The sequence below is a fragment of the Xyrauchen texanus genome, chromosome 27, assembly GCF_025860055.1.
Source record: "Xyrauchen texanus isolate HMW12.3.18 chromosome 27, RBS_HiC_50CHRs, whole genome shotgun sequence".
NCBI lineage: Eukaryota > Metazoa > Chordata > Actinopteri > Cypriniformes > Catostomidae > Xyrauchen > Xyrauchen texanus.
This window is the reverse complement of record NC_068302.1, coordinates 8,856,409-8,871,514: the sequence shown is the minus strand read 5'-3', so window position 1 is coordinate 8,871,514 and position 15,106 is coordinate 8,856,409. Positions and strand designations below refer to the sequence as shown.

The following is a 15,106-nucleotide window of genomic DNA, read 5'->3' as shown; positions in this document are numbered from 1 at the left end:
CAGCATAAATATAATCACATGACTAAAGTCGATCAATTTAATGTATTCTGAAGCAAATCGATACGTTTGTGTAAAACAATACGCTTTGTATACAACAGATGAACGAACATCACGTGAGAGTTAGGTAATTTCAAACAGCAATAAAGCGCTCTTAGGAAGCAATGATTTAAAGTTAAAAACGTTTTAATTATCGATTTGTTTCTGACACCAACCTATCTATTTGCTCCAGAAGACATTAAATTGATCGACTGGAGTTGTGTGGATTAATTTTATGCTGCCTGAATATGACTTGTATCGTCAAACAGCCAGCAGCCTGATGGCACCCATTCACTTGCATTGTGTTGACGAACTGAGCTGAAATCTGCTTATAAAAATCTTCACTTCGGTTCTGCTGAAGAAGGTAAGTTATAAACATCTGGGATGGTTTATAGGTAAGTAAATCATGAGAGAATTTTAATTTTGGGGTGAACTAACCCTTTAAGTGAAAATGTATTTCAGAATATCTAAAATTTGCTTTGTGCCCCATTTGCTTTAATGACAGAGTGCTCTTGAGCTGGCATGTTGTATCTTGTGTGCTTCAAAAGAAGCAAGAAAATATGTTCAGCATTGGAAAACAATGTTAACATGGTCAATGTCACCAATTCACATACATATAATTAGTGGCATACAAATATTGCAGAATGTTCATACCTTTTCTTTATTTAAAATTTCTCTATATCTGAAAATGTTGTTGATTTACAGGTTTAAATGATGGTGAAACAAAATATTTTCAATGTGGTCTCTATAGGATCCTACCATAATGGGAATGTATGTAGACTAAAATAGGTGATTCTCTTACACTTTATTTATTTTATAGAGTATTACATGTAGGAAGCTTACTTTGGCTCTATTGCATTATATTGTAAGCTCAGATGTTGCCTCCTGTATGGTTGTCATTGATGGGTCTGGCAAGACTTGCTTCCCATTAGTGTATTGTGTGTTGGAACTGTCTTTGGTTTCATCTCGTACCGTCTTCAGAAAGATCATAATGCTAGAACCCCCAGTCCCTTTTTCCTCAAGTGCTGTGGGTGCTTTCTTGATTGTGTCCAGCTCCTCGACCAAACCCTGCCCGCTAGCACGGAGTTGTTTGGCACGAGAGGCCGGAATAGTGATATAACGGGTGACAATGTTGATGTGGTAATTTCGAAAGTCCACCAATCGAGCCACACATTGTTCAAATGTGTGCGTTAGACACTCGTCTGCTTGCTCTTGCACAAATTTGCGCAGGGACGGGCGGCTAGAGATGTCCTCGATGAAATGCTTATGACACGGGGGCATGTAGTCCCTCATTCTTCTCAGAAAGGCCCCTGATTGGACAGAATTGACACAACCAAACCATATCCTGAATATAATTATGCCTTGATATTTACATGTAGTTCAGTGCAATTAAATCTATTTGACATGTTTGCTGCCTTATTTCTTTCTCTAGAGGGACAACTTCTCCCTCCCTTCTTTCATTTTCTTTTAACTTTGTTCCTCCTTTTGCTAAAATGTTTCAGTCAGATTATTGTACGTAACTCTCTCTAATGGTTTCTGTAGACATCTGTATGACACTTGGCTTCCTTGTTTATATTCTCCTCTGTTTCGTTAAATTGGAAGTGTATTTGTGCTGACATGTATTACTTTTTCATCCAAATATCCTTGTATCCATGCAAACCATAAGTTTCACTTTTATCCTTGTGGAGGCAAAAATGTAAAGAAATATACAAGAAATGTCATATTATGAATATATAATCTCAAAAGTCATATTTCACCACATAATCAAAAGGAAAAAAATTTAAAAATTATATTCTGTTTAAAGAAAAAATTATTTCATCGTGGCATTATTTTCCTCCAACCCATACCCCTTTGAAATTGTCATCACTCTGATGAAAAAAAAAAATCTCCTTCTCATTCCTGTAATGAAAAAAAACAAATCTCATTCTCATTACAGTAATGAAAAATAAATCTCATTCTCCCTCCTTAGAATAACACAAAAACATATACTATCCTTATTAATTTTGTGAAAAACAAAACAAATTGTCATTACTGTAATTAAAAAAATCTAATTCTCATTTGAATAATGCAAAAAAAACTTATTTCTATTACTGTAATGGAAAAAAATCTAATTCTCATTACAGTAATGAAAAAATAGAATTCTCATTATTTTAAAGAAACCATCTCATTCTCATTACTGTAGTGAAAAAAAAATCTCATTCTCCTTAGAATAATGCAAAAAACAATCTTATCATTTTTACTTTTGACAAAAACAAAATTCTCATTAATGTAATTTAAAAAAATCTAATTCTCATTAGAATAGTGCAAAACAAAACGTATTTCTATTACTGTAATGGAAACAAATCTCATTCTCATAACTGTAATGAAACAATCATATTCTCGTTATGAAAAATAAAAATTACAATCTAATTCTCATTACTCAAATGAAAAAAATCTTATTCTTATTAAATTAACAAAAACAAATATCATTGTCATGTAATGTAACAAAACAAATAATCTAATTTTCATTGCTGTATGAAATAAAATATAATTCTCATTACTGAGATGAAAAAAAAAAGTTTTTCTCCTTAATTTAATGTGAAAATAATAATCTAATTATCATTACCGTAATGCAAAATAAATATTATTCTTATTACTGTAATGCAAAATAAAATCTCATTCACGTTATTTTAATGTGAAAATAATCTAGTTCTCATTACTATAATGTAAAACAAAATTGAATTCTCCTTAGAATAATGCAAACAAATATTATCCTCATTAATGTAAAGAAAAGTATCTTAGTCCCATTATTTTAAAGAAAGAAAAATCTTATTTTCATTACTGTAATGCAAAAAAATATTATTCTCATTACTGTAATGAACAAAAACTCATTCTCATAACCATAATGAAAAGAAATCTTATTCTCGTTATGTAAAATAAAAATCATAATCTAATTCTCATTACTGTAATGGCAATTATTTTGCATAAGTTAAATGCAGTACAACAAATACTGCCATTATGTATACTTACAACTGTTATTTACACATTTAATTGAAAATTTTAATAATTTATTATTATATAAAATAGCACTAGATTTGTTTTATTCATCTGATAACTGGGGCTGAGGTGATTAAATATGTGTAATGATCATGAAAATAAAGATGTGAGCAATGCAATCCAAAAACAATTCAAACACACTTAATGGTCGTAAAATTGGGCTTAATTTTCCTTTGCCTATTGTTTTATGTACAAAATAATTTCTAATTTTTATTTGGACTATTCTTATTTTTCATGAGATCATGTATTTCTCAGTCTTCTTAATGACAAGGCTTGCTTTTAAATCATGAATCACTATATATAGTAATACAACTACAGTATGATCTAGCCATTGGGGTAAGCACTGATGATTTTCTCACCACTGTCTCCTTCATGCTTGACTCCGAGCAGTTCATCAAAGCAGTGTAAGAGACTGCTCTGTGCAGCACTGCCACCTGAAAACTCCATTGGCTTTTCTTGAACTCCTTCATACACCAGACCCTCTGCTATCAATGGATTATCTTTCCACCTAACACAGAAAACACACACAGCAAAACAATCTTTCACAGGTTATAAATAATTTGGGGGATTTTTTTTTTTAACTGTAAAACCAAAGGCTTACCCAGACAGATAGATCCTCAAAATACCATAGAATACAAAGGGATCTACATACACTGAAACAGTACAAAGATGTCAAATACAAAGCAATACAAATAAGACAAATGTAACTTAAAAGCCATTTTATACACCTTTGTTGATTTATCATCTGAATATATTACCGTGCATTAGTTTTAGGGCCTGTTTCATGTTGCCTATGGCCTGACTGACCACATCAAGGGCTTTGGTGACCATAGCAACATCATTATAATGGACACCGCTGATGACTTCAGGGATGGACTGTACAAAGAAACATCTACTTTATTTTTAATGTTCAATAGTTAATCATTGCATAGGTCAATACACTGAGCTGCTTATTGTTCTAATAACACAGTGTATCACTGTATCAAAAGCAATTATATATTATTAAAGTTTTTACTATACAGCTCAGTGAACTGTTTGTGAACTGTGACATTTGCAAAGCATTTTAAGGTGTCAGACCTTCAGGCCAGGGACAGCTGCCAACTCCACAAGCAGTGTAACTAGAAAAAACCCTCTCGTGCTCTCGCCTCCAGGCAATGTCAACAGCAACTCCAAGTTTCTACAGAAGGCAACAACATTTAGATGTAGGCTACTAGCTATAAACCAGATGAGCAAGCGTTTTAAAAAGTTGTACTTTATATTTTGCATTTTTGATTTTGTGCAGTTCATTTCTTGATACTAATGTCAATTCTATGTTCAGATGCTGCATGGGGGCATGCACATGCAGTCCTATTGCATATTCTGTACTGTACATAATATGATGGCTCCATCTGCTGGTTTTATAAATCAATAACATGTAATAAATATTTCTGTTAATTAAACACAACACTTACTCAATGGAAAAAGGTCTGGGAACAATCATTGTCCAGTTGAGCATGGAAAAATAAATATACCATTACAGTTAGTTTGCTTTATAGTACACAGCATTTCAGATCTGTAACACAGATGATATGTCTAAATAAACAGTATATGCAGATCTATGTAAATGTCACAAAATACTGGGCATGTGGTGTATATTTACAATGAGATCTTATTTCTTTAAGTTGCATAGCAAAATGTGCTTTTTTTGATAAAAACTGATATTATTTAGTCAAGCAGGCATTTTGTGGTCTGCAAAAAAAATGAAACATGGGTTATGTTTGGGATAGCATGCTGTACTAGCATACTACTCTTACTATAGTATGTATACTTTGTACAGCATGCACATTTTCTGTATCCATGGATTACCCGGATGATCTAATGCTACATTTACCAAAATGTGCAGTATACAAGAGCATACTGTGCAGAGTACTGTAACACACAATGCAATGTGCTTGACATGACCTTAAATTTCCAATGTAACAAATCAACTGGAAGTACTATTATTTTTTTTTTACACAAAACTGGATTAGAATAACCATAACAATTTCCAAGATGATATCTGGATGCCACTCTCTAAATGTACCCAGTAAAGCCTGACATGAAAGCACTGTTTATATAACAATTTTTTTATATTACATTTACCTGTTTTTAGCACCATTAAACATACTGTAAAATAATCGTATAATAAAAAGTGCACTTTATATTTGATACATTGGCTTTAAATGTCATTATCCTCCTGAGGCCCAGCAATTCATTTTTGATGAAGACATTTGTTAATTAAGTTCTTCTTAGCCCATACATGCTGCATTAGTAAATCATCTTGGTTACTGTCGTAACCTTCGTTCCCTGATGGAGGGAACAAGATGTTGTGTCGATGTAGTGACACTCGGGGTCTCTCTTGAGAGCCTCATTTACCTGTTATCTTTGAGGAAAGGCCAATGAGAATTGGCCAACCGAATGTGCATTCCCTTCCCCCGGACATACAGGTATAAATGAGGGAAGCTTTAGGGTCTGTTCAGACAGGTTTTGAGCAGAGGAGCTGAGAGTAAGGTCCCGGCCATTTCAGCGGCTAGTACAGTGTTGTGGCAAGAGGGACACAACGTCTCATTCCCTCCATCGAATGTTACGACAGTAACCAAGACGTTCCCCTTCTGTCACTCACTCAACGTTGTGTCGATGTAGTGACACTAGGGGTCCCTATCTAAAAACGCAACAACACTGAACTGTGTTACGTGGACTGCTGATGCAGGTGCAAGCAAGCTGCTTCGTGCAACAGTAGTAGGTGCATCAGACTGGTCTTTGACAAGGCTCGCTTTCTCAATGCCCCCATCTCCCAGATCGGCCACTGCTGACTCCATAGGAGGAGATGGTTTTGAGACATGCGACAAGAGCAAACACTCTTTATATATACATTTTTTTTATATATATACTCTACTGTTGCTGTGTTGTCTGAGTGGATCAATACGTGCTTGCCATGGATCAGCAGGGTGCTGTTTCTTCACCACGAGAACTGCTGGGCAAAGTTCTCAACGTTGTCATCGATTAGGCCGATCTGGGAGATGGGGGCGTTGAGAAAGTGAGCCTTGTCAAAGACCCGCATCTCGACCAGATTCAGCCACAGATAGCGTTCCTGGACCACGGTGGTGTCCATTACCTGTCCGAGTGCGCGCGCTGTGTCCTTCGTTGCCCGGAAGGCAAGATCGGTCGCTGAGCGCAGTTCCTGCAGCACATCAGGATCAGGACTACCCAGGTGCAGATCTTTTAACGCCTTGGCCTGGTGAACTTGCAGGAGGGCCATGACATGCAGGGGGAGGCGGCCTATCCAGCGGCGCTGTTATCCACCTGGGGTAGCCACTTTGTTATCCACCTTGCGGCAACTGCCTTATTCACCTGGAGGAGCTCCGTGTACCCGTGGACCGCCCCTCTGTCAAGGGTAGTGAGAGCGGACATGAACCATGAACCATCCACAAACGCTGCCTCAGTGTGATCGCTGCTCAGACATGTGAGGCAGCGCCAATGACAGTCAGATGCAGAGAGGTAATGACCGCATTCAGGAATGATACAAAAACGGAAGGGCATCTTGAGAAAGATGCATCTTTAAAAAGACGTTCAACGTCAGATGTATATACTCTTTTAGAAGGGCTGTCAAAGCACCCAGGGGCGTAGTCTGCACTGGCATGCAGAAGAAGATAATGCTGCTTAAAATGCGCTGTATCTCCAACAGCGTTTTCTCTATAGAGATAAGTGGAACAGCAGTTGGTTTTCTCAGTTCGCTCAAACAACCACTCGGCTCCAAAGAAAAAATCTGTCAGAACAATCGCACTCTTCCCTCCTTTTATACCCGTATGTCCGGGAGAGGGGCATGCAAATTCTGTTTGCCAATTCTCATTGGCCTTTTCTTAAAGATAAGAGGTAACCCAGGCTCTCAAGAGAAACCCCTAGTGTCACTACATCGACACAACTTCAAGTGAGTGACAGAAGGGGAACTTATCAGTGGACTCAATGGGCTTTTCAGAGATACTAAATGTTTGAGAGTTTGTCCATGGTGGCTCAGTGGTTGAGGCTCAGGGTTACTTACCAGAAGGTTGGGGGTTCAAGCCCCAGCACCACCAAGATGCCACTGTTGGGCCCTTGAGCAAGGCACTTAAATCCAGGTTGCTCCGGGGGGGTTGTCCCTGTAATAAGTGCACTGTAAGTCGCTTTGGATAAAAGCGTCTGCCAAATGTGTAAATGTTGTAAAGCAGAGGAGGTCAGGACTGGGCTGGAACAATGCACACCCGGACTCCAATCAGACTGATGGGGGCGCGTGAGGGATAAAGGCGGCTGGTGATGACAGTTCGAGAGAGATAGAGAGAATGACAGACAGCTGCACTGTGTTTGTGTTTCCCCCACATGGGGGAAAAAAAACTTATTTTGACTTATTTTGGGTAAGAATTATTTTGAGAGGTTGCTTGTATCTCTTGTGAGATACAAGTGTCTCGTTGCTGTGTCCGGTACTTACTTTACGTACTTATTTGGACAGCACACAGAGCTTTAGACTCTCTGAGCAGCTCTTTATTTGCTTTGGCAGACAGCAGAAGGGAATGCTGTCTGCAAACAGAGCCTTGCCCACTGGGTAGTCGACTCCATCGCATTGGCTTATCAGACCCAGGCTGTGCACGCCCCCTTGCAGGTTCAAGCACACTCTACAAGAAGTGCAGAATCCTCGTGGGCACTGGCCAACGCCACCTCTCTAGCAGACATCTGTAGAGCAGCGGGCTGGGCGACACCCAATACCTTTGCCAGATTCTACAATCTCTGGGTTGAGTCGGTTTCGTCCCATGTTTTGTCAGGCTCGAGCATGTAGAACTCAGTAACACGGGATGACTGACCGGGTGTACCGCTTGCGCTGGTGCCTTTCCCCTCCACTGAGGCGAACACGTGCACTTTTTCTACCAGGTGGGTCCACTAAACTCGAGCTCCCTAGATGTCTTTCCTCCCTAGTTCTCTGGTCTGTGAATTCAGTGGAGGAATTCCCAACCAGACCCACTACGATTACTAACTACTCTGTACTGGAATAGGTGCTCCACAGGGTTTGGACATCATGGATTAATCCCCCTGCCGGTGGACCCCCGTCTCCCTCGGGCACGCCCCTCTGCCCTCTGGTCGCTGTGTCTGTAGCAACTCCTCCCTCGCTAGCTAGGATCTACCACTGCGCCGCTTCCACATGGGGCCTGAAAGCCCATGTGACGTATTCACCGCATTTATCCTCCCCCCAGCTTGGGCAGGATGTAGTCTCTACAGGTTCTTTTCCAACTCCTATTCTTTCAGGGGGGGAAGTACGCCTTCCCAATGCATGTTATAGCGTTAAATGGCGGCTCTTAGTGGGGCGTTGGGGAGGGATATGTACAGTCTTATGCTCATGCTTCTTGGCACGCTATAGCTTGCTGCACCAGCATCAGCAGATCACGTAACACGGTTCAGTGTAGGTGGCACAATTGAATAGGGACCCCTTGTGTCACTACAATCGACACAATGTCGAGTGAGTGACAGAAGGGGAACGTCTAGGTTACTACTGTAACCCCCGTTCCCTGATGGAGGGAACGAAGCGTTGTGTCCTCCTTGCCACAACAATGTACCAAGCCGCTGTGATGACCGAACCTTATTCTCGGATCCTCAGTGCAGAACCACTAGGTACACTAGTAACCTAAACATTCAGTTTATTATTAAACAATTATATCAAGTGAACTGTCAATTTATCATCTTGGAAATAATTTTAAATCCAATTTTGTGTAAAAAAATAAATAAAATGCTTTTACTTTTGCAATCCGAGCAAATAATGAGTCAAGAAAACCTGTTAAAAATGTGCAAACTGTGCATACTTGAAAAATAAATAGTATGAGCTGTGTACAGTATAATTATCTCCTCTGAAAGTTAAACAAAAGGTAAAAATGTGTAAATAATTGGGATGTCATATTAATATATATTACAATAAATTAATGAACCTTAATATTACAGTGAGTTTACCCATTTGGGTCTGTTTTCTTCCAGTTGGCAAGGACTGAATCACCGTGAATGAGTATTGGGGGCAGACCCAGTCTTTGAGACACCTCCCAGAATGGCACAGCCAAATTTTGTGGTAGCACCTGAGAGAGATCAGGACATGCATAAGCACACACACACATATTAAGTATGAAGTCCTCTACAGATTAATATGGTAATTTCAGTTCTGTAGTTCAGTCATATTAGTGATTTAAATGGTACATAAAACCATTATCGTACTTTTATTGTTTCTCTCGCTCCCTCCTGCCATACGTAACCCATAGTCATCATACTCAAAGCCAGATGGGCCAAACGCTGCTCTCGATAGGTCTGCAAAAAGTGAGTCTCCAACAGTGGCATCTGAGATAGGATACAGCAGACTGTACATATCATTCACAGACAAAATTCTAATATGATTATTAAGCAATGAAATGCACTTCTTCAACTCTGGGGCATTTTTGGGCTGCTGCCTGCAATTTAAACCAAATGAATAAAAAAGAGTCCAATTAATCATATTGTAGAGCGGAGGAGGGCAGGGCTGCATCAGCCTGATCATGCACGAGGGATAAAGTCGGCCGGTGACGATGGTTCGAGAGAGAGAGAATGACATGCAGCTGTTCTGTGTTTCTGTTGGTGTGTTTTTCATTCAGTTTATCATTAAACTAATATTTATATTGCCAAGCCGGTTCTCGCCGCCTCCTTTCCATTAACCCGCTTTACATATAAATAATATATGATATGTTTACAATGTATAAACAGAAGATACTTAATTTCTATAAAGATGATTGTGAAAATTGATAAAATTACAACAACAATGGTCTCGTTGTCATCATTCCATCATTGTTGTTTTTGTTTGTTTGTTTAGTGTTGTGTAAGCAGAATTAATAATAAAAAAATAAATAAAACAAAAAAAAAGGAAAATTGTTAAAATTGAAAGTAGATTATCTGGTCTGGGCTATTTTGTTATTTTTTGTTGTTATCTTTTGTCATGTCGGTGAGGTCATCTAATTTGTAAATTTTTTTATTATAAGAATGGGGTAGGAGTTTATAAGATTTTTTTTTCTTCTTCCTACTCCTGTTCTTTTTGCCATGGAATGTACTTTTGTTGTGTTTGTTGGATTTGTTAAATTGCTGTTGTGGCATTTCGTGTTGCATTACCATGAAAAGAGAATACATAAATAAATGAAATGATGAATAGAATTTTTTTAAATATAGATATTTTATTTTGTCTATGTAACCATGTAAATCTGTATTTACTGCATCTCCCACGAAAAATACTTATTTTATACCAGAAATTACTAGAAAAAATATTTTGAAAAAACTGTAGATGGCACTCTAACTCATTTTAGCCCTTGCAGTTGTGCTCGTCCATAGACATTCGGTCTAATTTTCAGTTCATGCACCACCACCCCCATTGTTCCATTGAATATCTTGGCCTCTGAGTGGACTAGAAGCTCAATATAGGTGACGTTAGAAACCTGCGATCTTCGTCTTTGCTACATTTTATCATCAAAAGGCTATAACATATATTTCTGATGATTTGTTTAGCAAGTTTTTCCTGCTGGTCTGCATATTTTGTTCTGGATCTAAGATATAACATTGGATTATTCACTAAAAGAAGCACACAGGCAAGTACAAAATGGCAATTTATTTATAAAACTGCAAAAAGGTAACAGCTGACATAAAGTTTCTAGCTATTTGGGGCTTACAGCATCAGTGATTGGTGCATAAAGGACAATTTGTATTGGATGTCTTACAGAAATCATATTTCAATTTGTGATTCTTTGAAAATACTTCGGACTGTGGTATTAGGGCAACAAAATATATGAGAATGAGAGCGTTCATTTAATATATGATTTATCTATATATGTGCTATTTGAAAGACTTTCATATTCATATTAATATTTCTACCACATAACCTCAAGGTTGCACTGATTTGCAACACAAATATTTTAGGCCTTATTTTGTTATTTTATGAAACGTGAAGTGATGTTATAGATGAAAAGTTAAATTCTAAGCTTTCAAACGATACCACATACTGTATGTGTGACTTACTGTGTATATTCAAAGACTTAAACATTTTAAGCGTCCTTTTTTTTTCATGACATAACGCCATTTTGGACCTGCCGGTGGATCCTCAGAGTTGAAGAGGTTAAGCAATGTTAAAAAATGCCAGAAAGGAAAATAAAGGGAATAGGAAACATTTTAATATATGTAAATAACATATAGTATTATATAAGACCACGTATTTGTGATATAGATATAGCACAAAATAGTAATACATGTCTATATTCTCAAATACAGGCTTGAATTAATATGTAAACTCTTTATTTCCTCTTTGTTGGTATGATAATTGTCAATTTACTCAGTACTTCAAATAGAATCATACATCATGAATTCTACGGCGTAAGGAATGGGAAGAGAGGAGTTCTGGAACATTTTTGGCAATGTCCATCCAGGGCTTGTAGTACAACGGAAGGTCTGTCTGAAACAGTGCAGAAAGATTTTATGACATTGCATAAGCTTTTATTGTTATATACTGCTTTTATGCAAATAGTTACTGCATGTTTCATTTATGTCAGATCACATTATGCTGAATTCCTTATGTTGATCTTATTTAAAATTCTTGATTTGGTTGCAAAAGCATTATATACCTTGATATGACTATACTATTACAATAATATATACCATTTTATAACTCAAAGGGATAAAGTCACAGATTATTCAGTTTAGAGATATAGCTAAAGTACATTTTTAAATCTTATACCAATCATTGAAAGAGATGCATCAAGTTAACAATTCTAAGAACTTTGCAGCTGGAAAGTTGTCACTACACTTATGTGCACAAAATGCACATTGAAATAGTTTACTTGTAAACTTGGCTTTATATTGTGCACTTATAGAAAGAAAAGAATTGTAGTGCAAAGTTCTCTATTTTCTATTTTCCATTAAGCAAACAGATAAAGGTCACAGAGAAAGCAAACAGTCAAAGTCTATGCTTTATTAGACAGTCAAGCAGTCTAATTATGCACCTTAACATGGTAGATGAAAAGTAATAATTTGTTATAAAAATTCCCACTAGTACAGCTACTGGGAAGCTCTCAGTGCATGTTTATAGTGGAAAGTAATGACAAATTGTTTCTTTGCATGTAAGACTCAATAGGAACTCAATAGTTCCCTTTTCGCAAATTTGAAACCTATTCATTTACACAGTTGTCAAAGGTTTATTTAATAGTTTATTTAAGTACAACGTCCATTATTTGAATCTAAAATATCTCATTGTTCATCAAAAATATTGGTATCAATTTCCAATAAGGTTCCATTTGTTAACATTATTTAACAACATTAGTTAACATGCAATAACAATGAACAATACTTTTAAAGCATTTATATATCTGGGTTAATGTTAACATTGGTTAATAGACTATGAACTAACATGAACTAACAATGAACAGTTGTATTTTTATTAACTAACATTAATAAAGATGAATAAATGCTTAATAAGTATTGTTCATTGTTAGTTCATGACCTAATGCATTAACTAATGTCAACGAATGGAACCTAAAGTAAAGTGTTACCAAAATATTGTACATTGCATAATACAACAATACATTAATATGTCACAATATGCATAAAGCACAAAGCATATCACCTTAATACAAAATGCAATAAATCGTCTCCACCTACCAGAGGATCTGGAAGAATAAACCCACAGTCTTCAGAGACATGAAACTTTCTCAATGACAATAGAGTTTCTACATTTTTCACTTGAGTGTCCATATTGTTTGATACTACTAAGTGTTGGGCATATGCTGCTGTCACTGCTCTATAGCTAGAAACGTAATGAGCCTTATCTATCAGACAACAAACAAATATCTCTCTCTCTCTCTCTCTCTCTCTTTCTCTCTCACACACTCTCTACTGCGTTTCTGTTTTACCGTTAACAATGACTTTGTTCTCACTTCCTCTTACAATAATCATATGAGTAACGTCAATGAAATCACTGCATCCTGCTCCTGATTACATAAAGTATGGCTTTATCATAAAGGCAATTGGTTGCTTTTTTAGAGAGAGGGTTGTCTGGTCAGAGGTTTAGAGACTAATTTTGTAATCAGTGGAATATTTTATCAGGTAACAAGGTAACCTTGAACATTTTGAACAGGATAAATAACCAATCCTAGAAATAGTTGCACATTACTTTTTATTGTGTGACCATTTAAGTCCTTTTTTACTATAATTTTTCACTTTCATATTCTCATTTTATTTTTGGTGATTCACATTCTTTGTAAATATTGAACCCTACTGGGAAGGGTGGAGAATTTATAGTAATAAAAAAAAAGAAAAGTACTTCAATATTGATCTGTTTTTCACCCACACTTACATTGCTTCTGAAGATGTGGATTTAACATCACCGGAGTCGAATGGATTACCATTATGCTGCTTTTATATGCTTTTTAGGGCTTCAAAGTTCTGCCCACCATTCACTTACATTGTATGGAACAACAGAGCTGAAATATTCTTCTAAAAATCTTTGTTTGTGTTCTACAGATCAAAGAAAGTCATACACACCTGGGATGGTATGAGGCTGAGTAAATGATAAGACAATTTTCAATTATGAGTGAACCATCCATTTAAGGGGAGACCAGGGCAAGTTGTTGCTCTTTACATTTTGGGTAATATTTTTAAGGGTGGGTTTATTTTTGAAAATCTTTTTCGAAATATGTTCATATAAAGTCTTGGCCACACAAAAGCAACTGAAATCTGTTTTGCCCACCATTGCCTAGGTACAGATAAAGTTCATTGAACACCTGTCATCCTTTTAGGACAATATGAATGTTGTCACACTATGGGGCAAGTTTGCACAATGGGAATGGGACATTTTACTTAAAACCTTATGGTTATCATGATATAGTCCATTGCAACAAATTCCCTGTGGGACAAACCATTTTGTTCTCCCCACCTAGTAATCTGAATATATTGACTACAAATTATGTTTACATGATGATTACATGACAACTATTATTGCTCCATGTTTACCAATTCATGTTATGTTGACTATGTTTTTTTTTAGTAATATCGGCATTATTACTTAAAGGAATAGTGCACCTAAAAATGAAAATTCTCTCATAATTTAATCACCCTCATGCCAGACCATGGCTGCGTTTCCCAAAAGCATCATAAGCCTAAGAAGATCGTAGAATCCATCTTACAATTGATCTTAGTGTTGCAGCCCATTTCCCATAAGCATTGTAACTTAAGTAGTACTTGAAAATGCTCGTATATGAATGATTACTCTGGAGTAATCATACAGCGCTAAGAGCATCGTAAGGACACAGACTTATGCAGACACCTGCAGGACAAACGCGGAATTACACCTAGTACAATTTAAATACCTGTAGCTACACTTTATGCTCATTTAATATCAGTATACATATGTTTTATTTTATTATTATTTTTAAACAACAAGGCTAATATTAAAAATAAATGCAGAAAATGGTTAGTCAATATTGGATGAACTGATAAATTAATATGTAAAGAAATAAAGTTATTTGTGGACTAGTTGGTAACAACAAAGTGGTGGTATGATTGTTGCAAAGAACTGTAAAAATGACAAAGGAAAAAAAGTCAATAACTTGCTGCCATGCATGAAAATTAAAATCATCCATACAGTATATTGGCTCCTCAACCTCATCTCCTCTTCCTCTATGACACTTAAGGGCACTCTTGCCCACACCACACATTGTGTAGTACTGCATATGTTGTGTAGCACTGCAGTAACTGTTATCACCTTTGAGAGTAAAGAGCAGATCTCCCATTGATTGGTGAAAGTTCCTAAAGCGCAGCTTCCACGCGTCCGAAAATAACATGGTGAACCTCGTTATATTAAATTCATGTTTGTGATTAGCATGACCACATACAGGGTCTCCGCTATCTTCATTGATCCTGGAAGCTTTAATATTGACCCACAGAACAAATTTTCAAAAGGAAATATGAAAATGCACATCTGATGAATGAAACAGTGATTGTGTGAAAG

At 36.7% G+C, this 15,106-nt stretch overlaps 1 protein-coding gene across 1 annotated transcript; it reads right to left on the bottom strand.

Annotated features, from left to right (window-relative positions):
- Positions 1 to 681: 681 nt before the first annotated feature.
- On the bottom strand, positions 682 to 12,998 carry LOC127621127 (indoleamine 2,3-dioxygenase 2-like). The gene is made up of 10 exons (XM_052094593.1): positions 12,760 to 12,998; positions 11,462 to 11,557; positions 9,313 to 9,432; positions 9,058 to 9,176; positions 4,524 to 4,538; positions 4,150 to 4,249; positions 3,831 to 3,948; positions 3,674 to 3,725; positions 3,432 to 3,580; positions 682 to 1,346 (listed from the first exon to the last, which is right to left on the bottom strand). Exons 1-10 carry the CDS (start codon positions 12,850 to 12,852, stop codon positions 895 to 897), a joined length of 1,314 nt encoding a protein of 437 aa, XP_051950553.1. The 5' UTR covers positions 12,853 to 12,998; the 3' UTR covers positions 682 to 894.
- Between the last annotated feature and the right edge of the window lie 2,108 nt (positions 12,999 to 15,106).